This window comes from Falco naumanni, chromosome Z (genome assembly GCF_017639655.2).
Source record: "Falco naumanni isolate bFalNau1 chromosome Z, bFalNau1.pat, whole genome shotgun sequence".
NCBI classification, from domain to species: domain Eukaryota; kingdom Metazoa; phylum Chordata; class Aves; order Falconiformes; family Falconidae; genus Falco; species Falco naumanni.
Genome location: NC_054080.1, coordinates 2947802 through 2974010, shown reverse-complemented (window position 1 = coordinate 2974010; position 26209 = coordinate 2947802). Strand labels below are relative to the sequence as shown.

Below are 26209 nucleotides of genomic sequence, written 5' to 3'. Positions count from 1 at the left end.
AGCTAGCTCTGGCAGTACATTTGGCTGCAGAGAAGCTGACTGAAACTTCTGTTGAGCATTGCTGTTGCGGTATTGGGCATATCCTACTAGCTAATTTAAGAGGGAAAGGTTAAGAGTGCAATGTATAAATATAAGCTAAGATATTAATTAATTTTAACTCAGTTCTCTAAGATGAAGCATCTGTTTCTCAAGTTGATCAAACTATTTAGACTAAAGTTTTTCATGATATCTTATTGCTCATATATTAAGAAAATGTAAATAATGTAACAATTAGCTCTATATGCATTTCTTCATCTGTATTTTTTTCTCTCTCCCTTCTCCTTCTCCATTCCCTTCCTTTTCCCTTTCTCCTTCCCTGTCCCTGCCTCCCCCTCACCCCTGCCACCCTTTTGCACAGCCTCAGTTGAAGAGGAACCAACTTCAGCAGGTACAAATAATTTACAGTTACATCTGCATCATGGTAACCTTTTCTTGAGAGCTACCTTTATTAAAAATAATTTTGACAAGGTTTATTTTGTGTATAGCACATGATACGTAGCCATATTTGGGTTAGATTCTTTTCTCTTCTGTCCACTCCCCTTCCTTCTCTCTTTTTTTTTTTTTTTTTTTTTTTTTTTTTTCAGTTTATAGTCAATAGGAGATAGAGTCCTCCAGCGGTAGTTCAAAATCTTCTCTGCCACATATATTCCTTTTTGCTTCTTCCTTCATTAAGCTGCCACATTGGGCTTCACACAACAAACTAGGTCAAAAGCAGTCAGGAATTAATCAGTGTTTATCTGGGCTTTTTATCTGTCATTATGCTGGGGAAGCTCAATCATCTGAGTGACCCCCAAAACTGGCATCCTTAAAGACAGCGCAGCCTGGGAGCAAGCAGTGAAGGAAGGGAAGGAGGTGCAGAAGCACCCTGATCAAAGAAAATGTTCTACAAACTATGGCCTGGATATCTGCTCAGTGAGCTTTTATTTCCATTGACAGGCTGCCAAGTAGTGAGAACAGTTAGCAATGCAGTCATAAAAATTAGTTTAGGAGCTCCCCAAGAGACACGAACACGTAGTGTTTATTCTATTGCAAAGATTAACTATTTCTAATTAATTGGCAATCCATTAGCTTGGGAGTATTTAAAGAAAAAGAAGACAGTGTACAAAAGAGGAATGCCACTAAACAGCTTAACGTGTTTGAAATGGCACTGAGTTGTATAAACTCAGTGAGCTAAAACATCAAATAACTAGGGAGTCATTTTATAGTGGCTTGTTAAAAGAAGTAAAGGTCTCCAGAGGACCAAAAGAGAAAAGGTAAGGAAAGTGAATGAAGAAAGGAGGATGGCAAGGAAGGACTGAACAGTTTACAATGCTAACTGACAACTTGGGAGCAATATAAGTAATTAGAGTACAGTGTAGAATAATAAATGAAAGGACAGAGAACAAAGCCAAGAGTAGAATGTAAGAGAGGGAGAGTAGTTAAGACTAGCACTGAATAGAGAAAGAAGCAAAAGGGACCTTTTAATGTGAAGATAGTAGTGGAATGGACAGAAGGCATGACTGAGATGAGAAAAAACACAGCAAAACAGAGAAAGGAAGAAAGAACTGTAGAGTACTAAGACACCCCTGAGGAGTATAATAATTATTAAGCATCAGCCTTCAACTATCTGTTTCTTGAGAGATCTGTCAGTCTTAAAGTTTTCATGGAAAATATCTTAATAGAAACCTACTGCAGCTGTTCAATAGAAGTGTCAGATACAGAAAGAGATTTTTTTTACATAGGAAAGAAAAAAAAGCACTCCTTTTTCCTTTTATGGAGTTGGTTTCTGTATGCACGTTTTGTAGGGATAGTTTAGAGGCACATATGAACACACCGTGGCAATGTTCAAGGCAATCTTGCTGTGGTTGTGCATTGTAAAACCATCATTCCTGTTATGACCAGTGGAGTGTCTCATGAAGATATGGCCTCCCTCTGCATTTGGAACATCTCTGGCACTTTTGTGACAGCCCGTTAACTGTGAGCTGGCCAAGCTAACCAGATGCATCAGCTGAAAATGGGTGGAAGGAGAAAAGCGGAATTTATTAAGACAGCCACAGAGCTCCACTACAGATCTCGGTTACTTGCCAGCTGGAATGTCCATAGTTTCACAAAAGCCTACAGATTCTATATTCAGTTCCTCAGGAGCCCTTGCCTTTTGGGGTGCCAGATGACATTGTTTGTTTACTTTGCATTTGTTTAAATGAATTGTTTTTAATCACTTCTGACTGCTTTGTTTCATTCTGCCGCAGTGTCACTGCTCTGTTTACTTCTCCACATAATTCTTGTGTTCAACAAAGCTCAGCCAGTAATTTACAATGAATGTCTTTGAGCATTGCTCCATCACAGAATGTTCCTAAATGTTTATGATTTCCTTGAATTGACCCATTATCTATAACATTGTTTACACCAGTATTTTTTCAAATATTTTCCCCCAATACTTGATCAGATATGTTTCAAACTCAAATCAGTTACTTGTGGTCAGCTGAATGAGCTGCACCTAATTTTTAGCTGTTATTTTTATTGTTATAAACTAGTTCTCAGTCCTTCTGGGTTTATTGGCATCTAAAAATGTGCCACAATTATTTATGCGGTAATAGCTGTACCAGTGTAACTTTCTGTATAAAAACTCTTAATGCAAGGACTGATGACCTTTTCCCGTTAGTTATTTCATGAAAGGATGCTGTTTGCTGTAAGACTATACATGTGGGAGTTGCACTGGTACAGCAATGCAGATAGATATTTCCACACAGACAAATCAACAACTAGAAATACACAAACGTACAGCACCAGAATGTTTTTGTTCTTTGATTTGGACAGATGAACAAATGCCTCTAGCATAAATGGTACACAGAAGATTAAAAGACAAAACACATATTTGTAAACATTTGTACAAATAAATCTCAACTGCTCAACTGAAATTATGTTACAAGGGAACATGACTAAATATCTGCAGGAGTAAGTGAAATGATGCTTTCTGTTATTTAGTCTGGTTCTAGGACATTGGCACTTCATGATTAGATTTTTCAGCAATTATTTTTGAAGCAATTATTTTATTGGGAAAATTTTGATTAATCTGAAGCTTTTTGCAGGAATTAATTTGACTAAACTTCTGTGGGCACAGAATGAATTTTTTTCCCTACTCAAATGAAAAAATTCCACATTTGGGAAAACAATTATAGTCTCTGCCTTGAATAGAAAACTTTGGATCTTAAACTCTTCTGCTAGGTATTAAAACAGTATAACCCAACTCTACATTTGCATGAAATGTGACTGTGATCAAAATAAGCTGTATTTAAGTGTTGATACTCTTTGTTAGAAATTCCGTAAGATGAAACAATAATTGTCTGCACAGATGTACATAGCTTGTTTTGGTTCTTCCTCAGCAAAGCAATGAAGTATGTAGCTGAATAGTCAATGTATAGTAGACTTGTCTTTGTGAGCATGTGTTTAAGCATCTGCTTGCTCAGTTGGAACTTAAATTAGGTACAGTGAAAGTGCAGCCTAGAAGCACAATATAAATTTTAACAATATAGCACACTATCTTGCTCCTGAGGGAATCAAAATAAAAACCAGAATGTCGCATTAAGATCAGGAAAAAAGTTCTAAATTTAGTGATGAAGGGCATGCATATAAAAATGAAGTTATTTTTAAACCTTTATTTTAAAGATATTCCATGTTTGAGCTTTTCCAGAGGAAGATCTGTGAATAAAGTGCAGTCGTTCTTTACATAACAGTAATTTAAATCTCTAAAATCTAATAAGCAATACAAACTTTTCAGGTGCTTCATAATGTAGAGTTTCTATTGGTTTTCTTTTAAGATATGACCAATGTTGTTTTGAAGGTAACAGATTAGTCCATTCTTATGGGATTGTTCTAATACAGCTTATTTCTCAGATTGTATTGACATTTTCAAAGCTGCGTGTCCTGCTTAAAGCAGACACCTCTTTAGAGCAGGAGGGCAGTCATGTAGTTTGCAAGACGCAGGGGTGCTGAGAAATAAACAGAAACTGTATCCAAAGCTTCACTTCAGTCACCTAGAGCCTTTAGTGGTAATTTCAGTCAAATGTATAGGCAGTAAGCAAGTTTTATCAGCTACCAGATTTTGCTTTTTTTCAAAAAAAACCCAAAAAAAACAAAAAAGCACCAAGTTTCTGCCAGTTTGTGATGTTTATCTTAGTGGAGTGTAATTAACCTCCTGATTCTAGGGCTGATCTATTAGCACTGGGAAGGAGGTATATACGTGCCAGCTGCGAGGCCCAGGAGTCGTCACTTAGCATTCAAAATCGTTACAAGTACTTTATGATTGTCTTCTAAACCCTCTTGAGATGAGAGTCTGCATTTAGTGTAACAGATGCAGTGGAGGAAAGATGAGAATAATATCTGGAGGGGAACACGGTATTTTTCCAAACCTTTACTTACTAAAGAATATGAGGTAGGATAAATTGCAGCTAATACATTAATGTTATGAAGATTATACACATTATATAAATATTATAAACTTTAAGTTGATTTCCTATTGGGATCAAAACTAGAATTGCTTTTTCTTTGCATTCAAAGGAATAAAACAATATTCTTTCCCATACTTTGCTCTTTGGGATCGAGTCTACTTTCTTTGACAGCACCCTCCATGAGTAGTCTCATAGAAGTGGAGTTACTAAAATTTCACTCTTATTGTTGTAACCACCAGGTTGAAGATTATTAATCCTGAAATAATAAATGCCCTGTGAATATCTCTCTATAGAAATGGTATTTCACAGGGTTTCCTTCAGTTTCAGAATGCTTCAGTCTAATGAACTGTAATTATAACTCACTAAACATATTTCATCTAAGGCAAAGCTTACTTATTTTTCGCACGCTTTTTCACTAGAGCTAAACCAAGTTTTTCAAATGATCCTCACAGTTTCAACAGGGTTTTCTTTAGCCCTACTTCTGGATAAGTATTGATCTCAATCTTTTTTTTTTTTTTTCCATTCCAGTTATATACCTACGATTTTATGTTGTTGTAGACATCTAAATGCTCTCTTTTGATCCACTTCTGCATATCTGTTCATTTCATTTTGAGTTTCAGATCAACTAAGTAGTTTTACCCAAAGCTCATGCATCCTGTGAAAGCAAGATAGGAAAATCTCAGGGCAGTTCTCTTGGAGATTTGTTTCCATGTTTCTTATCCCATCTACACATGTGGCATGAGTCATGTATTTATTATTTCAGGCAGTCGGCATGTAAAGGCAAGTGAATGAAGTGGCGCATGTTATGCTGTACTCTCCCTCGTTGTGTCTTGGAAGAATGACCCTTTGATATCATTAGAAATTATCCCAGACTCCTTGAGGAGAGGAAGGGAATGCATAAAATCACAAGGAAACATTTCTTAGATGCAAAGCTCCAAAAGGCAGGACATCCAATAGAAGCTGTTACATTAGGCTTAAAACAATTTTCAACAAAGCTACCTCTCCTCCTAGTTCAACGCTCACACGCTGACTGTTCTTGTGAGTAACATGCTGAAATGGCAAAGCACCTACTTTCTAGCTTATAATGTATTATAGAATGGAAATTATGTACTCGCTTCCATAAAAAGATGCCTGTGTGATGGATTGGTTTTCCCCTTATGACGATTCTAGACCTCTGGAAATCGACAGGACAGAGGCAATAATGCCATGTATTTAATATATATTTGCCAGGCAGAAGTGCTAAACATACTTATGTGTAGTTTAAAAACCAGTATGTGCTCCTGTATTAGCTATAAGTAAAACTTTGTTCAATTTTCCAGTGAAATTATTGGTTCCTCAGAAATAAAATTGTCCATGGGACGTGGTGAGTTTAAAAAAAAACAAAACCAAAACAGAATGGAATTTGTATTGTAAAAATGTGAGCCATATTTTTGGCAAAAAACAAGTGCTTTTTCTTGTTCTATACAAACTTGCATTTAGATATTTGCTGAGTTATCACTTTTCATAGATTTAAAACACTAGACGTAAAATTATTAAAATCCCAGGTTTTCCCTTGTCCAAATTTATTTTTATTTTGAGCTAATTTCATAATATCAAATTGTAAAGATTCTGATTTTTCATGACTATTTATGGTGGGAGGTAGGAAGGTTCTGCTCAGTACCACCGTTGTATTATAGTTTAGAATAGTTTGATATTAGATAGTTTAGAAAGCAGGTAGATTTAGATTGGACATGAGGAATAAATTTGTTGTGGTGAGACTGGCCCAGGCTGCCCGGAGCAGCTGTGGGTGCCCCGTCCCTGGGGGGGCTCAAGGCCAGGCTGGACGGGGCTGGGGGCAGCCTGGGCTGGGGGGAGGGGGTGTCCCTGCCCGGGGCAGGGGGGTGGGACTGGGTGGTCTTTAAAGGTCCCTTCCAAACCAAACCGTTCTGTGATTCTGTGATTCAAATATTAGATAGGTCTTTTGCTTGAAGACAGGCATATTGTAACCGATTTTTCATTGTCTTTCCTTCCTTCTTGTCAACAAATGCTGTTACTGTTTGGTGCTACCCTGTTCATCAGAGAGTAGAGGAGATCCAGTTGGTCGAAGTGCTGGCAACATGTTGTTCATTCTCAGACAACTACATTATGAGTTCAAATGAAAAACATTTGAGATCTTACTGAGATTAATATTTACATAGGAATTATCTGTATATCCTTATATGCTAACTATACAGTACGTTTGCCTTAAAAATAATTAACTGATTGTTGATATGAAATTAAATTTCATAAAGGGTATCTCTTCTTCCTGAAAATAATGCCCTAATGGCCTTCTCTTGATTGCCAGAAGTTGAAATTGTAACTCCTTTGATGATGATCAGAAAAGAAAAAAAGAAAATAAACGGGTGTCCCTAGCTTATTGAAATGAAACTTTCCAAAAAGTTGGTATTTTATCTGCTTACTCTCGCACACTGAAGACCTGGAAAATGCATCTGATCTAGTCTCAAGGACTTCAGTTCACTGCCCGCTGTACAGCAGCATCCAAAGTGGTGCAGTTTTGTGACAGCATGCTTTCAGGCTGTCATTTGGGGCACAATAATTTTGCTGTGCTATGCAAAGCTATTCTGCTTCACACATTTCAGAGAGGGAAAGCATCTTTCTGTATTATTCTAAGGGAAAGGATTTGTTTTTCCCCCAGGGTCTGTAACAGAGATTTACTCGCTTGCTTAATTTGGTTTGCGCGTTTGTAACAATTCCTGTTCTTTTTCTACTTGAAGTACACATTTTATTTTTCAGTCCCTTGAGCTAACTTTTTAATTACTTTTCCATATATCCCCCCCAAAAATATAGACTAAATCAGAACATTATATAAAGGTCACATTGAACCCTATTCTGATGGAAATGAGGTTTGTGGGGTAAAAATAGTTCTAGATATCAGGTGGCACTTAAGGCTATTACAGTGGGCTGTCACATTTAAAAGCTGGACATCTTGCTTAGGTCAGGAATGGAAATTAATTAGTATTTTTAGCCTATCCCTTAGTGAACGTGTGTCCTTACATCGTAAAATAACTCAGTTCAGCAAAATCGCTCACTTCTTCTCAATATTAGACATAAAGCATGCTAGGAAGTTGAGATTAACCTATTGATGTGGCAGGTATCTGAGAAACTCATAGATGGGTGTTTTCCCATAATCTTAATTGTTTTAGAGAGTGATACTTGTGGTGAGTACACAAGATTCATCCCAGTGTACAAATACAAGTGGAAGATCATATAGTATCCCCTAAACTAACTATTGCTTTATGTCGTGAACATTTTCTTTTGCTTGCTTACCACTTTCTCACTTGAACTTTGAGACAGAAGTTTTCCATGCCAGGCATCTGCCTCAAGCTGAACTCAGCTTAAATTGTTTTACTGTTTCCCATAATGAGGTTAAGGAAAAAAGGTGTTCTGCTGCCCGTTTTGATTCTCAAAGCTGTTCTACCGAGAAACCTTTCTGCTCTGATACTTTGGAGCTGGGACATGCAATTTCACAGTGCAGTGTCAGAGGTTGCTTTTATTACTGCCGTGGAATGGTCCAGAGGCAGCCAAGGAGGTGAGCGTAGCTCATGCTCAATGTGCAGAGACAGCTCCTAACCTAACAGAGTAGAGAAGCCTGTTACAAGGAAACCAGCAATGCATACTGCTGTCTGAAGGTGGGTGAAGTCAAGTCTGCCATGCCAACTATCAAAGCATCTCTGCGGCAGGGAGAGCAGGGAGCAGAGCAGATGGAAATGTCACTCTGGGGGGGAAACAACACCTTTGCCTCAGGCTCCAGCAATGTCAGCACTGTCTATTGGTACCTGTATCAACAGGGTAGTTTTACTTAGGTACTTTTCTCTCTGGGAAGCAGTATTCCCCAAAAAGGGGCTTTGCAAGTGTCTAGACCTTCATTCAACAGAGAGAAGAACTAGCAGTTAAGACAGGGTCATGTGAATAAAATAATCAAAGATTATTATTTGTTATTGCTTGCTTCATCCTCTGAAGTGGACCAAGAATGACGAAGAGCAAGAAGAAGAACAAACTACTGTACATTTTGCTCCAGGGATCTCAGTGTACTATGTTGCTCCTTGAGTTCTCCGTACTTCCAAGTAGAACTGAAGCACAGCAGAAAATATGGCAAAAGGCTAACCATGGCAGAGAACAGATGACAAAATCCTCTCCTGTTAGAACAGACGGATTTTTATCTAAGAAATGGTGAAAACTGAGGCGAGAAATGGCTGAGGGAGAAGGGAGTTGACAAGCAAAGAAATGAGATTAATGAGTTGCACATGGGCACAGAGTGAGTGGGTCTGAATATGTGCACAGAAAGGGAAAGGCTGCAGTGGCTGATCTGTGTTGGGTTGGCTGCTCTCTGAAGACTTGTTTCCTTCAACGCAGGCCATTTATTTCTCGTTCCTTCTTCCAATCTACTCGTGCTTTCTTGCTCTCTCCATTTCGCTTGTGCTAGCAATTGTGCAGCTACATGTTAAGCTGCATCAGGTGGCTGTTCCGGCTGAAAGCAGCCTCCTCCCTAATGCCATTTCCTCAACAGAACTTGTGTTCAGTTAGTTCCACTCCTTGATCCGATTGCCATGTAGTGCCGTGTGTGCTCTCAGTGGGAAGGGGAATTTTGTGGAGACGTAGCAAAACCCGGAGTGAAGCAAAAAAAAAACCCCAGTCATCTTTGGTGAGATAGTGTAATTAAATTGGATTAAAGCAGTCCAAAAATTCCCATCCAGGCATTAGATGTGTGGAAAGTGAAAAAAGAGCAAATAATGATGAAAGCAAAACAAACAGGAGTGGTGAGTAGTTGGCTGAGGACTTGGTAGCAGGTTAACAAGCATGATGGAAAGGACTCTGTTCACAAAGACCATTCCAAATAGTCTTATTTTGTGCTTATGTTGGTTTTAAACTGTGTTATGACCGTCTTTAAAGCATTAGATTGACTGTGAAAACATAAGAGGAAGAAGTTTTTCTCATTTTCTGTTCCACATAAATTAAAGTGTTTTTGAGTAACTAAGGCTTTGTATTATGCATTCATTCAGGAGGCTAAAGAAGTAATGACTAATGACCCATTTGCAGAATGACAGCCAAGTTAAGGACTATAAAGTAAGCGTGCTTTTAAAGATGTTAACTGTATTTTGTATGAACAATGAACCAGACCTTTCCATGACAGACATTGTAACCCAAAATAATAAGGTTTTAGTGGTACCATATACATTATGAGTACCAGTTCTTGCATATATATGAGTTTGGAATCCTCACTGTTGGCAGTTGTGAATTCAACACTAAATTGTGCGAAGACTATCTGGGCAGTAGTCTTCTTTCTGGGTAGCAGTGTAGCAACATCATGGGTAGATGTTATCTCATCCTCATTTCCTCTTCAAGAGTGAAGAGTCCTGTCTAGGTCAGTTTTGCAGTCAAAGAAGTGGAACACAAACCTGTAGAGGACAAGTTATCCCAGTAAGTTAGATATTTAAAACAAAGCAGCTATTCCCACATTTTCTCTATTTACTACAGGAGGAGTGTGCATGGTTAATATCAGTTAGGAAGAAACTCTGAATTTAAGTAAAACCCTTTGTCTGCTTCCTACAGGAAGGACCCACAAATGAATTTTGGATTTGTGTAGCCCAGTATCGTGGCATGTATGCACATACGAGTATGCACACATTTATGAATTTTCTTCTAAGGTTTTTAGAACCTTAACTTTTGTAAAGCTGTTGATTTGTATTGTTTGTGATTTGTTTTTCTTCATATTCAATTATGGTATTTCCATCCAGGATATATGTTTAGCACATTCAAAGTTCTGTGCTTCAGAGATTTTGAGCCTACAGAAAGCTATATCCACGTATAACTGTACTGACACAAGTTTCTAAAGATCAGGCTACAAATAATTATAGTTATATAAGACAGCATGGCTGTGATGAGGTTTGCTGAGATCTAGTGGTCTTTGAGGTGGGTGTACACTCTTGGTGCTGACTACCTCAACATAATATTTGTAGATTAGGAGCAAAGTTAACCAGTGTGAAACTTTGAAGTACCCTGTACCATTGATATGATTGCTGTGCTCCAGTGACATGTTCGAAGAAGGGTACCAGAAAAGCCTTAATTTGAGAATATCGTAAAACAAATAGATGGAGAAACAACAGAAAAGTTAATCAGGTTACAAAGTAATGGAAAGGTGTAGGTATTGCAAGCTCATGCTGCGTACCGTCCAGTCCTAGCGTTGTTTGGTGCAATAAGGAAGAGAAAGAAGAGAAGCAGAAATTTAAGTTGAAAGCCAACAACAAATTGCCCCTATATGTTGTTATTATTATTATTGCTCCCTATCTTATAACGTTTTACAGCAGGATAAATGGGAAATGTCCCTCTCTAATACTCTTATGGTAATGACCCTATTGCATTATCTCTACAGTTTTACAATTTTACAGATATGCTGAAACAGCCAAGGAAAGTCTGTAATGATAAGTTCAGTCGCGTATCTTGTATGTATGTTCTAGTAACTTTTGCTGTCACTTCATATCTCCTGTTCCTAAATAAATATGTTTTTTATTCATAAGTCTTGTTTAAGTAAAAAGCAAGCAAACTCTGATGCTGGGTTTCTGTGCTGATTCTTGGTAATCTTGCACAACAAAAAAAAAATGTTAATTCTTACAACCAGAATCGTTGTCCTACCTTTTCAGTAATTCATACCATGTTAGGTAAGGGTGTTAAAGAACTTATACATGTGCCTAAACGTAAGCAGGTTGGATGGCTGCTAAGGAGAGGAGGAAGTGCGAAGGGAAGGTCTGTGGCATGTGGTGAACTAGCAGAGAGCATGGCTGAACTGAGAGAACATGGCACTTCAGTTACATTCAGGCTCCTTTGTGACTGATTTTATAATCGGGGAAAGATGGAAGGTTGAGGATCTTTTTCTGATGTAGGTACGTGGAGTTCAGGAAGGGAGGGTTTGTAGATACAGGTAGTGTATGTTATTGAACCAGCTGATAGGTGAAAGGGACAGGCATTAAGACAAGTTTGCTTTTCTCCATGTCTGAAACAGCAGTATTCTATCCGTCATGTTCATGCATAGTACCATTACATTGTTGTGGATTTGTAGTGCATCAAAGCCTAGGAAATGTCAAACCTGACAGATAATGGAATTATCTGCAAATGGAATTAAGTGCCCTGGAGGACCAACAGCAGGGTTTAAAACAGAGCTGAGGTGAGTTGTTTTCTTCCATCTGGTCTTTCTTATTATGAATCTCTTTCATTAACCACTGATCCAATGCCCAGTTCCCCATCCAAATAAGGTTCTTCTGCCCATTACTAATCCTCCTGCACACACACACACCCCGCCCCAAAAAAAAAAAAAAAAAAGCGCCAACAAAACTCTACCAAGTAAAAAAAGCCCTGCTATCCAAAACTGTCTTTACTTTGGCTTCAGTCAGTACTATTTACCAGTAAGGGACCATCTAGCCAGGCTCTGAGTAGCTGTATTACTGAACTGTTGAGAATATCTTTCAGTCTATTCTAAATGGAACAGGGAAATAAAATGTTGAAGATTTGGCATTTATATTTTGATAAACAGTCAAGGCTTGTCTGCCATTAACATAAGCCCTTTTAAAAAGTGTCATTGAAGCAACATTACAGGTAAAATCCAGATGTACTTCTTATCACAAAAAGAACATATATTGCTTTAGGGACAGAAATATTAATCAAATGAGTTCACTTGGACAGGGATATGGGGATTTCTGCACATATACAGTGATTTCTTAGACCATTTCTAGCAATAACAAGTATCTGCCACTTCATTCATGTCTACTGATTCTTATTGTTGCTCTTATAGATTGACTTTCCGTATGCTAATGACCATTTGCCAGAGCCAAGACCTCCCTTTTTTCTTTTGTCTTAGAAATTGAATAGATTCTTTTTTATTGCATAATCTTTTGAAGCCTTTGCTACTTTAATTAAAATGCATTTCATTTTTTACCCGCTCATTCAGATAAACAGTATTTTACCTCAGAGCATGAATGCCCATTGTTAGGCTTAAAGAAAGAATGACATGTAGTATTCAGCTATCTTCTGCTGTATTGTGTTACCTTATCTATACAACTGTAGTGTTTAAAAATATTAATTCTGGAAACAACTATTTTTTTCTCTTTTTTTGTACTTACATGAAACTGTTGACTTCAGTAGTACTCTTTATGAGTAAATACTATGAGACTTCCAAACATGTCAAAAATATTTACATAAGATCCACAGTGCTGTAAAGTAATAAACTGACAAGTTGAAATTATCAGTGTGACTGGACGTAAGTAGAAGAGTGGAATATTTCACAGTCCTGTCCAGAAATGCAAATTCATTGCTTATTCAAGACACAACTTCCACTGCCTGCCTGCCATGGGAGTTGCGGTTGTGTGACAACTGTTCTGATAAAAATAACAATTATGAAAATTTAACATGCTTCCGTGAATGACTAGTTGTCTATTACTAAAAAATATTAAAATGAATTATACCTTTATATACTTTAGAAGCTATTTGAATTCTGTCAAATAATCTGAGAAAGGATTTGGAATTCATGAAGTTTTATTGAAATGGCTAGCAACAATGAGGAAGCCATAGCCCAAGAACAAAAAGGTCTGCATATAGATTTATATATTCAATTTGCCTGCAGTACCATAATTTAACATTTATTTGCAAAGCATGAATTCACACTGTACAGCAATATTACAAGTCTGTTGCGGTTATTCATGAATTTCATTAGTTTCAAGCTTTCTACAGTATTACGTCCTGCTAAAACTGCAGAACAGTATTTGTTTATTAATAAACAGTAAGGGAAAGGGTGACAATAGATCAATATCGGATTCTTAATCTTTCCATATTGACCTGGAATTTCCCAATTTTCCTTTTTTAATCTGACCTCCTAGATGAGAAAAGCATTCTAATAATCTTCTCTGAAAAACTGGACATTTTCTGAAACAAAATACAAATCAATGATCCTGTCAGGCCAGCGTTCTGCTTTAGGCTCCCTTGAGCAGGGACGGGGACAGGAGGTATGATATAATGTATTTGTCATCAAGTCGTGTTTCAATCTAAAATTTTGGTAGCAGAGTACAGGTGATGTGTTGCAACCTCCTAAGAAATTCCACATAAAAGTATTTGCTTCACAATGTTTAAGTCATGTAGCTACAGATATCCTCGATGCAGGTACACTTTACATTAGTGAAGCAGTGGGTTTGTTTCCATAGCATATCCTATTGATCTTACTTCCCGTCACTCAGAACCCAACGGCAGCATCCACATTTTTCAGCCAGGCAACTTTCTCTGCGCCTGACTCCATTCCATCAACCGATGAGTCATGCAGTTGTTTTGCTTTCGGGAACGGTATCCAGCTACCGATTAGACTAGATTGGAAAGAGAGTATTAACATGCACTGAGGTCATCTGTCCTGCGGTGGGGGGAAGTTAATTATGTCTAGTTCATGGCCTCATCTTTTAAGCCACTCAGATGAATATGGCCATTGTTATGCCCATGCACAGATCTGCGAATCTCATGAATCAGAGGGAAGTTTGGTGTGTCTGACAAGCTACCCATGCCACTATGGAGGGTGGGAACCTGAAAAGGGTGTGTGGCTCCAGAGGAAGTAAAGGAACGTACCTGTGGCCTTGGGAGTGCTGCAGATGATGCCCCAGCCCTTGCCTGAGGCTCTGCCAAAAGCAAAATTCACCTGTGCAGAGATCTGTACGTGAATGACAATAATGACACCTGCACTTTGTGTAGTAACAGAAGAAGGAATTTTAAGTTAAGGCATCGTTTGTCAGAAAAGACTAATCTCCAGTATTGCTGTGCAGGAGTTATTGTCGTTACCCACTAAAACAAGTCAGTATTTTCATCCATGTATGTCTAATTGCATCTGAATCACATTAATCAAGACTATTTAATTTTTATTTGTACTGTGGATGCGGCTAGTGCAAAGGAAGCAGACACCCAGTGATTCTGCTGTGCACCTTAAAACCTGAAGGCACATAACTGCAAGCACAGGTGGTTTTAAATTGGCGTGGTTATGGAGTGTGTGGCTTTCTGAGTTGGCCAGAGAGCAATGGGAAGCAGGAATGGGGTATGGGAAGAAAAGAGAACGATGATCTAGCTAAGAAGGGAGTAAGAGCTGGAGAACAGTGACAGGATCTGGAATTCAAAAGGATTTAGGGTAGGGTACATGAAATTGGAAGGCTTTGATGACCACTGGGAAAAAATGCAAAGAGGAAAGGATGTATTTCCTCTGTCCTATGTCCTGAAGGGAAATAAATTACTGGAGTGTAAGTCTTGTCTATTTCCCTTGGTTTCTGTTGTGGACAACTTTATGCCTTTTTGGACTATATATATTTCACATTTAGTCATTCTCTTTCATCACTTTTTAATATATTTTGTGTCCTAAGGATAACCACCCTCTGAGATTCTCTTCTGCTACTTCTGTGTCATTAATGCAACACTAGTAATTAGGACCTGACTCATACAAATATGAATAGCAGAAGTTTAGACTGTTGCATTTTTTAGTTCCCACTGGAATGCTCAGCAAGAGGACTAACTGTATTTTAATCTATTTGGTGTTTTAATTAAGGATCTCATAATATTTTCAGGGTTTTTTTTCCATTTTCCAGTTATTAGTGGAACACTACAAAGAAAGGCTGAGCTGTCCTGATCACTGGCAGTTTGCAGTGCAGTGAAACAATGAAAACTGACGTCTTCATATATGATGACAAGGATTACAGTACAAAAATAGCACTGTTGCACAGAAATCCCAATTGGCAGTGAAGTTCTGCATTAGGTACAAACTATGTATAGGCTCCTTATTGCCGGATGTATTTTACTTAAGCAACAGAGCAATGCAGTAAACACAGAGATGGATTTGTTTCAACTATATAAAGAATGGATTTGGAGAGTTTTTTTTCAATGTAGAACCTGTAGCCATTATTTTTGTCAGAACTACACTTTTGAACTGAGTCTTTCGAACATCCCAATCTATAGTAATTCCGTGAATATTTTAACATACAAAATTCTTCAAGTCTTTGCAGACCTCCAGCAGAATTTTCACAAAATACAAGATTCTTTGCATCTGCAGAGGTTTTTCTGTTTGACGTGAACCAGAATCAACTGAAAAGAGATTTGGAAAATATTTCTAATGCAAGTAGGAAAATTAATCTCAATGTAACGATGATACAAAGTAAATCACAAAAAATGGAGTGCAGCAACCAAGCCTCCACACTTGGTTCAGCAAGAGTGGGAGAAGTCAGTGACAGAAACAGTATCACCTGGGAAAAAAATGGCAATGCTGCTGCCTGAGTGTAAAGTTAGAGAAAGAGAAGGAAAAGGCCCTGACCCTGGATTTTCTGTAAACAAAGCAGGTATTCTTTGGGAAGAGAAAACCCTCCTGTGAAAACGATTCTGAATATATCTGACATTAATTTGCTAGGTTTATGAGATAACTGATGGGGGAAGAATACTGTGGGGTTTATTCAGAAACACATATATAGGTGATTATAAAGAGTTTAAAAACAGCTTTAAAAATGAGGAAAGAAAGTTCTGAAACTTGGAGGATGACGAGTGCGAGAAGAAGTGAGAGAAGAACCTGGGGAAAATGTCTTGTTGTGTATTGAACACTTTGTCCAGCTTCTGAGGCATTCTCAGGTCTCACCCTGTGTAGTAGCACTGCATTGCCTGCTAATGCTGACCATGCCTCAGATCTAGGTATTCTGTCATTCTCAGTTGATGGAAGGGTTAGGTGAGAAGCTCAAGGCTATTTATTAAGGGCACTGTATAGCCATCAAGTTTAAACAGCATCTTGCCAGAGAATATTCTAATTATTTACTTTTTAAAAGGTTGGTAGATGGCTGGACCATCAATTTAAATTTTTCCTCTGTAACAGAACTCCACAGAATAGAATTAGAATTGCAATAGAGTAGAATTAGAGGGAAATGTGTAGAAATGACCTAAAGCATTTTGAGCTCAAGGGGTGAACCTTAGTTTTTGCTGCATCCAGATGGAGCCACCTTGATCATTATAATCAGCACGCTTCATTTGCTGCATTAAAAACAAGATAAATATTTAATCACAGTGCAATTAAGTCTGGATCAGTGCCATTAGTTTATAATGAATGTATAGTTAGATAGAATCTAATACAGTACTAATTCACTTATGAGCCAGGCTGAATTTTATTTTTTTTTTAAAGCTGATATTTTGAGAATGTTAATGAGATGAAGGTGTGTGTAACTGCTAATTATTTTTACTACTTTCACACATTAACTGAAATAACTTACAGTAATCAATTAATATTATCAATATTCCACATGAACTGCAAATGATGTTGCAAAGCCTGTTCTTTTCAGGTTAAAATAACCAAATAAATAGCAAGCTGTAGGTATAATGAATATTTGTTGATACAAAATTCATTTGTATCCTAACAGCAAAATAGAATCAACAGTGGCAAATTTGAAAAGGAAATTGTATGAAATATATTGATATGTAGGAGCTATTATGGTTTGTCTTGAGTTTTTTTATTCCTCTTTGTTTTACAAATACTCAAATATGGTGGGCAGAAAGAAGTTCTTACTGCATTTCATACGACTTGAAAGATGAGGTGGTTCAAAACGCGTCATGTTCAGCTTCCATAGGTTTTGTTAAATTGAGGGACTCTCTCATTTTCTTTGATGATGCACCAGTATAATGGGAGTTGGGCCCTAAAATATTTGCATGTTGATGTAAAATTTGAACCCAGAATGACTTTTAAGTGAAAACAAACAAACAAAAATCTATGATGAGAAATAGCAAGTACTGGACTACAGCATATTCATTAATTACTGAAGGGGCTTCATGTTTAAGTGGCAGAATGAGCATGTTGACTAGAAGAAAGTATTTTCATGATTACAGCCCCTTCTGGCAGAAGGTCATCTGCAAGGGAATGCTGTCTTCAAATGTCCTCAAAATTGAGCACTACAAAGGCAGCAGCTGAGATGTAGCTGTAGTTTCAAGTAGTGAATGAACTTGCTGTTCTTCTGACCCAGCTATGTCAAGAGTGTTCTTGGGAAAATTTAGTTTTTCTTCTAAATTCAAGTGAAATCTACAAAATACTTGAGCAGAAGCTTAGTCTTAACCACAAAGGTGGTGCACAGGCTTGGCATACACGATCTAGCGAGACCTAACTCCCTACGGTGCATTGCTGGAATGGATATGTCATGCTTGTGTGCTTGAACCTGTAGATCAGCTGAGACCTAAGGATGTGTTTCAGTATGATTTAATGATCGCCAGGATTCAGCAGATGCAGAATCTTTTCTGTCAAATTATTAAAATGGTCTCTGAAGTATCACGACTGCCATATAGGCACACAGCTGGGGATATTCAAAACCAGCTTCTGTGTCAGGTAAGCCTTGCACAATCATACTAAATTAATAAGCAAAGCAGTGAATATGAGGAAGATCAAAGACCCTCAAAAGCTTTTGTTATACTCCCACTCTTTTTGTGCAATAAAGCAGTTTTCTGTCAGAACCTATAGGGACATTCCTGCTGGTTTTGAATGCTCGTTTGTGTGTCTCTGTGAAAGATGGTCTCTTTCGAATTGGACTATGTTATATTTCGGATTTGTGTCTGCCAGACTTTGAAATCTATAAGGTCACATAGGAAGGGGCACAGCTTTCAAAAGTCCATTTAACTGAGTTTTTTAAAGAGTGATGAGGAAAGAAAAAGGTCAGTGTACTTTTGAAAAAAGAGGTGGTGTATGATCTGTGCATATATAGGTGGTATAAACATGGTTTGCAGGTGTCAGGGACTGATGAGCAGCCGGGACAGGGTGCTGGATTACCTGGACACTGAGCCTAATGTGGTGTCATAATCCTTAACTACTTCATCATGGGAAGCTTGTGCCATTCTGCTAGCTGCAGAATCAGAGAGATTAATTCTTCTTTTCCCATGAATATGGAAGAAGTCATATGTGCCACTGGCTCCTTTTACACGTACTCATTTCGAAATACAAGAGCTCTTGCTATGTGAGCTCTGTCTCAGCGTATTTTGAAGACTTTGCTTTCACAGGCGAAGCATCTAAAGTATTATGTGTTACCAAAGCACAGGTGGGGAAAGACCTCAAACTACTGATATTAAAACTATGTGAGAGATCTCTGATGAACTTTTTAACTTCAGTAGGGGAAAAACCCTCTATTTGACTGTAGATCCAAGAGGGACTTAAGAAAAGCTAGTTGTATGAAGACAAGCAACTAGAGAGTATTTTTCTTTTACAATGAAATGCAAAATCTTTTGATACCTTTTATTAGTTGGATGATAACTCCAATATTTGTTTTGATGGGATTTGGAGCTTACTGTATCAGTCTAGTAACATTATCTATTAGTCCTACTTCAGTAATATTCCACAAGATAAATGAAGCAATTAGCTTTGTAGCTAACAGTGTCTTCATCTTGATGTATATCAAGGTCAATATCTAATTTAGTATTTTTCATTAAAGTTGCATTATTTCTACATGAAGAGGAGATGGATAGATAGTTACTGTCAAAATCATTAGCATTTGTTTTGTACTGCCTGTAATTTTACTGGTTTAAAATGTGATTTTTTTGGCGTGTATCACTCCATTGGAGTCTATTTTTCTTTTTTTTTTTTTTTTTCTCTTACAATTTTTTGTATTCCTAATTTCATCTTGCTTAGTAAGAAATGATGGATTTTACTATATGTTCATCTTCCTTTTCAGCACAGCAGCTACCACATTTTGAGTATGGGGAATCATACCGTTGAGGAAGGTGTGACTGATGTAGACTTATGGTTTCACTACATCACCTGTAACTGCCTGCTATTTTTTTATGTCTTTCCCACCAAAGCAGAAGCAAATTTTATATTTGACAAAAAATGCTTACGCCATATGGTGGAAACATGAGAAATGGCTTGTTTTACAGATGGCTGTCACTGAGTTGGGGAGTGGTAAGGGAAAGTCATTGAGAGGGGCTTGGTTGGTTGTTTTTTCTTCCTGTTACAGCTGATATTTCAACTGAGAAATTTTTGATATCTTAGAGATTGCTCAGCTAATGCTACACAGCTCCACTCTTAGCCATTGTATTTCAGAGTTGGCTTTTGTCACATTTTAAGTCCTAGGTAAATGCTTATCAGAGAAATGCCTGGCAAAGTATCTGTAGACATCTTGATAATGCACTGGAAACGTAATAATTTATTTATTTATTTATTAATTCTAATGCATCTTGGACACTTAAAGGAAACAGTAATGTGTGTCATACCGCACACATACAGATACAAACCTAAGCAGATAAAAATCCTTGACAAAGGCTAGAGTTGGTCTACCACCAGAGTAGCTCTACCACCCCCCCCTCTCAGGAAGGATGCTCTGGGCACCAGGTCCTCAGCATCAGCCCTCTTGCTCTTCACATCCCTTCCCATGGCGGTGTGTAGCATGCTCATATAGGTACAGCTAGTCTATATTAAAACTAAGTAATTGAAATGACAACAATCAGAATTTTAGGTCATGACATTGACATACATATATGTAAATGTGCTTTACGATTGTTAATGTTCTAGGCTTTTCCTGTTTATTTGTTTGGATTTTCATAAAAAATGGAGGACCGTGAAGAAGAAAAAAAAAAGAAGCTCAAAGTAAGACTATGTATTTTAAAAAATACATTTCTTCCAGACTGCCAAGGGAAAAATGTAGAAAGGCATTTGAACACTCCTATTACTTCAAAAGAATTTGAATATCTTACAAAACAAAATGAAGAAACAGTTTTCCTAAATAGGCTAATTCACTCTTTGTATATATTACCATCGTCAAAAATTGTTGTCTTATTGGTGAAACGATGCTCTTCTTGCTTTTCTGGCTTTTCTTGCTGTAGAAAAACTAGTGGTTTCTCTCAAATATCGAATTAACACTTCAGTATTGCACTATACAAGATTTTGTGTTTGTGAAGTTTAGTTGACTGTACTTGTCAAAGAAGAAAACAGAACACATAGTTCTGCCTTGAGCCCCTTTGTAACTCTACTGAGGATGTGTTTGTTTGATTCGTCCATCTATAAAATCTCAGAGATTTTAGTAAGAGCATCTAAAAATTTTAAAAGCTGCTATGCTTTAAGTTAACTTCCAATATTTTTTCAAAAACAGCAGGGGATTTCAATTGAATAACAGAATGATGTATTTTGGACTAACTTAGGTTGTCTGATACCACTGGAACTGCACTAAGAAGGACTCAAAAGAACAGCAAAGTGAATAGATCTATTACTTTGAGTGCACAATTAATCTTTTTGACATTATTTTACATGAACATGGATAAAAATGCCTGGAAAGCATACCATTGAATTCCATTGCTCATTAATATTGATCAAATGCTGTTGTTCTCTTTGTGTTGGAAACCACTTAAAGATTACCTGCAAAAGCATTACATTGCTATTGATTTTAAAAACCAAATCCCTGAAGTCCACTGTTTTTTGAAAACTAGTTGATGAGTTTGATTTTGTATTTTTTTGGTAAAGGATGTTTTTGAACTTGCTGCTATAGATCTGAGTAATCGAGAATATTAATCAGATTGTCAGAGAATTAATTATCCAGCATTCAATGCAATGTTATTGAAAAGCCTATGAATCCCTACAGAAGTTAGTCGGGAGCTCTTATCATCAGGCAGCAGTGCCTAGATCTTACATACCATTTTTGATGCTTAAAGGGAATGATGGCAGGATTAGGGCCAGATCCTTCAAGACACTCAGACCTGCATAACTCACATCAGGGATCCTGTAGACTCCATAAAAATAAAAAAATCACATGCTTGAGAGTTCATGCAATTAAAATATTCTGAAGATATATGAACTTAGAGTAAGTATGGTCCTCTGGAGAATTAGAAGAAACAAGATATGATGATACAGGCTTTTTAAAGTTTCAATCATTCATTCTTTTAGAATGCAGATGAATCTAACCCAAGTCCTTTTTAGGAAATAAATGTTAACCAGTGAAAATTAGATGATTGTTGTTTACTTGTTTCATTGCATTTAATTGAGATGCTTCATTGCTCTCAAAATCAAAATTAAAAAAATCAAAATTTTTGAACTACCAGTTTCTATTAAAAAAATCAAAACAAAACAAAAAAGAAAACAAAATTATTCAACATTTAAAGTACAGCTATTATATGTCTCTGACGAAATAACAACTATAATCAGGCAAAAAAAGTGTTTGTATTGTTAGTGTGGGGTTTTTTTTTTCAGTAGGAAGGCATGATAGAAGGCTAAGATTAGTTAGAAATACTGGCATGCACTGATATGTTTATTACTGTGCACCTCACATGACCTTTTAAGCCTTTGTACTTTGGACTGATCTGAGAAAATGCAAAATCTAAAGCAAATCAATGAAAGTATGCTGAACATGTGCTTAACAAGCCATATGGAGAAAGCAGCAAGCAAAATGAGAAAGTAATTATTAAAAGATTTATTGTTCTTGGAAGATCAGAGATCCGCTTGCATGGAAATAATTAACATATGAGGCTACCTGCAGGTAATCCCCAAACTGCAGCACTCTGATAGAGACTTGAAGACAAATACACAGCTCATACTCACTGGGAGACCAAAAATACAGTTTATTAAACGTGTTTCTTCCCAAAATATTACAGTGGATAAATAAAAAGAGAAGCTGTGATACTTGAAAACCATGAGTCTTCCTATCCCAGTTAAAGAAGTGATATATGTAGTCTGGAATTAAGAGCGTACCATACTGTTACATTTAAAGTGTAATGCAGAATGTGGATGGGGAAAGGCAAAAAGGGCACCAGCCAGTCTCCTCCTTTTCATCTTCATGATTTCTGCCTTTTTTTTACTACTAATTGCATTTAGAATAAGCTGCTATATGTTCATGTCTTTTATTTATTGGATTCAGTGAGACATATCCCATGTTTAATAAGGTACACTAGTGTAACTTCTGCCAGATTGTGTCCTGGAATAGGCTGGTGACATAAATTGTAATAGAAATGTGTACATGGATAGTTTCTCAAATTGCTATAACCACCCAGGCAATTATAGCTGGGGAATGTGTTCTGACAACCTTCTCATTCTGTTAATTTTTATATTTTGCAAATTAGTATTTTCTTAGAGAGTGCAGTTTTCACTAATGTGATGTTCTGAATGAGTGCTGTTGCTGTGAGCATCTGCCAAACCTTGGATTTGTAATTGAAAACATAAATAGGCAGACCCTGAGAAACATTAAGCTTATAGCTCCTTTAAGTTTAAATCATTCAGTTCCTAGTGTTGATTGTCAGTAAATTATGCTGTGGAAATAAGTTATTTTCTGAGTTTCGTTATGTTTTGGTTTGTTTTTTTTTTTAATACAATTTTAAGTGGGTGAATAATTATGACATTACATTTCAGTAAGTGAAGATTAACACCTTTCTGTGTACACAGCAAGTTTTGCAGATAACATACTTACTATTGAATTCACAAATGTTTTCACACACAAACTTGCACATGAGGTTTTTCCAGTCAGTGATCACCAGTTCTTTAAAGTGAGATTGGAAAGAGAGAAAAAAAAAAAATCATCAAAATGCTAAAGTGTTTTCTTCTGGTTAGAGGTAGGTTACAGGTAGTATTAGATTATAAGATGTAAAAGGCTTTTAACATGTGCCATTAAATGAATAACCTTTAGACCTCAGTTCCAAAGATGCTGTTATTTAAAGGTATGTATAGTCATTGCAACCATAACAAATTAGATCTCACTGCTGAAATATTAGGTATTGTAGCAGGTGGTTAGTTGGAGGGTGGGGGGTGGTTTAGTCAGAAGACCTTTGTGAAATCAGCTTGGAATGGATATGCTAAAAAGGCACTTCATGGAAAAGGAATAGTTGGTTTAGCAGCTGCTGACTGCTGTCCCAGATAGTCACATATTCAGAAAGTCACCCAAAACCATAGCAAAGATGTCCTCAAAGTACTAACTTGACATGCAGTGATTATTCAGGGATATTGTACGTGTCACACTGTACATGATAGGCACATTTGATTAATACATATTTCCTCAGTGGTATAAAAGTTAGAATGCCTGTTATCTTTAATAGGAGAGCAAGATTTAGCTTCTCTGTCTCCTGCCTTCTCTTACATTAAAAAATAATGTTGTGATTAATGAGTAGTGACATGCTTTATATTTTTTCTTGTTCGTAAAAATCTGTGCTGCCAAGTTATCTGAACTAAGTGAAGGGTACATTTTAGTGAGTTAGTAGAATACTAAGGTCTACATAAGGGATTTTATTTCTTTAATGAAGAAATATAAATGACTGAAATTATTATGGTTGTTATTATGTACGTATATATACTTCTCTTTTTTTCCATCTCACAGGACCCTGCCTTCCCAATCCATGTCATAATGGTGGGATATGTGAAATTAGTGAAGCGTACCGAGGCGACACATTCATAGGATATGTTTGTAAATGTCCAGAGGGATTTAATGGGATTCACTGCCAGCACAGTAAGTTCCACATGGTAACTTTTATTATATTTATAGATAGGAGCCTTTTTATTGCTTGCAATGTTAAGGATTAATATCAGACCTGATTTTTGTGAAGTATATCAGTCTTTGGCCTTTATATGATGAGCAAGCTAATACTACTGAAAACTGCTACTGCCTTCAGAAAATGACATTACTTCCAACTTACCAGACAAAACAGTGCACATTTTCTATGCATATTCTAGAGCACGGTAAGGAAAGTTAACCTCATTTAGCGTGGATTTAATGGAAGAGCGTATCTGAAATAGCAGTGATCTCTTCCTATCTTAGAATTGTTTGTAGGTTTGTTTTGATTAATGCTAGACAAAAGTGGAAAGAATAACTGAGAAGAAATTTGTGAATAATAGGTCTTCCAGATCTTTCTTTATGCATTTTTAAGTTACAAATAAATTATTTGAATCACAATGCTTAAATTCAAGGGTAGACGTTCCAGACTTAAATCAGATATATGTTTAATCCTCTTAGAGTATCTGGACCTCTTTCTAATCAATATTATTTATTTGAAGAGGTTTTCCTGGTTTCAGGTCACGACTGGGAACAGCAGGTCAGTATCCTAGTGTATGTAGTTACAGAACTGACCATTAGACACATGGAAAAAAAAAATCTTGAAACTTCAACAATATCTCATGGGGGAATTATATAGTAAGATCTACACTTCACCAACCAAAAATTTTAAGAACTAAATAGATGTTGCATTTTTTGTGCTCATAGTGATAATTAAAGGTCCATGTTTCTCAATTAATGTCATCAGAAGTTCTGTGTGATCAAAACCAATTAGTAAAAGCTATGTGTTCATCTGCAAGTGACTGATCAGACCATGTTCTAACTTATAAACAAAATCTGCATTATCTGTCATTTAAATAGAAGCTGTTTTAATTTTCATGTATAAAACTGAGAACAAGTGCCTGCCTAAGGAGAAATCCATGTGCCAAATTTGTGTTTTATTTTGTGCAATAAAGCACAGCATGGTTCTTAAAATCTCGTGTTATTGATGCATTTGGAAAGCCAACTGTTACTCAGTTAGAAGGTTAAAAACTCAAACAAACAGTCAAGAGTCCAGTTCCATTTGCACATAAAAGATAAATCCACTCATTCAGATCAGAGTGAATAAGCACTAAATCCAGTCTACTTTAATTAAGTCCTCCATTTAGATACTTGTCTATAATTTGAAGTGTCAGGAACCAATACAGTCCAGCTCAAATAACTACTTGTGTTCATTATGTCCTTCATATACTCAATGGGAAATGTCTCCAAAGACTTGAATATGGATATTCAATTTCATTACTTTTGTGCACACTCAATCTCGGTTAATTATGTAGGTAACAGGCAGGCCCCCTAACTTAATCTAGTTAAATTTTGTGTCTACCTCTTCCACTTGGAACATGGAAATGTTGAATATTATCCACTTCTTTGGGATCTGTTCCATCTAGCCCCGTTTCTGGGGATGGCCGTGTAGCGGAGCTGACTGCCAGCAACACTCATACTGACTCGTTTTTATGATCATATCCTGAGAGCGTTCAGTGCTGTAGATGGGGGATGGAGTTCGTTGTGTAATTGTGATAGCAAAGAATAGTCATTGCCAGCCTTTAAGCCATGTAGCCAGGAGTTCAAGGGTCTCAAGACCAGGAGAGCAGGCAAGATTATGTCTAGCTGTAACTGGGGAGTCGTACCACCTTCAAAATTGTACCTGGGCTAAATTGTGACTGCAGTACCTTGCGGTTCCCAACCCTGTTCCTTGTACTTGCATGCATTTTACACGAGCCTGCCACCTGACAAGCGAAGCAAAAGTCATTGCAGAAGTGGAAGGACTGCAAGTGTTGCCTTCATGTCTGTGACCGCTGTAAATGAGGGTACAGGCAGACCACTTTTGTGGCCTAAAGTTCTCAGGCATGCTCCATCATGAGACCAGTCACAAAGCCTGTGTGATGTGCAACAATTCTCCTTCCATTGAATGTCAAAGAGGTAATCTTTGTCAAGGATGCAATGAAGTGAGTTAACACCACAAATTTTTGTCAAACAAAATGCATGCTGAACATGTGCTGTCTAGAAAATACCATATCTTTTTACCTAATTCATGAAAAAAGAAAACATACAGTAGCGCATTTTGGAGTGGTTCATCATAGTCGTTTGCTGGGTCCCTGGTATGCTTTTGAAAATATTCATGTATGTAACTGAGCTAATGATCCTGCTAATTAGCAAAGCGTGTTTTTACCCACTTCAAAATAAAGTAGAGCCCTC

General features: G+C 37.1%; 1 protein-coding gene across 2 annotated transcripts in view; it reads left to right on the top strand.

Moving 5' to 3' along the window:
• EDIL3 (EGF like repeats and discoidin domains 3) overlaps window positions 1-26209 on the top strand; it is a 257131-nt gene that overhangs the window by 101771 nt on the left and 129151 nt on the right. The window contains exons 3-4 of one of the 2 annotated variants that reach the window (XM_040580690.1): window positions 398-427; window positions 23804-23932. In XM_040580690.1, coding sequence (XP_040436624.1) covers window positions 398-427; window positions 23804-23932 — 159 coding nt within the window. The remainder of the gene's footprint in view (window positions 1-397; window positions 428-23803; window positions 23933-26209) is intronic. The other variant, XM_040580692.1, reaches the window with a different exon arrangement.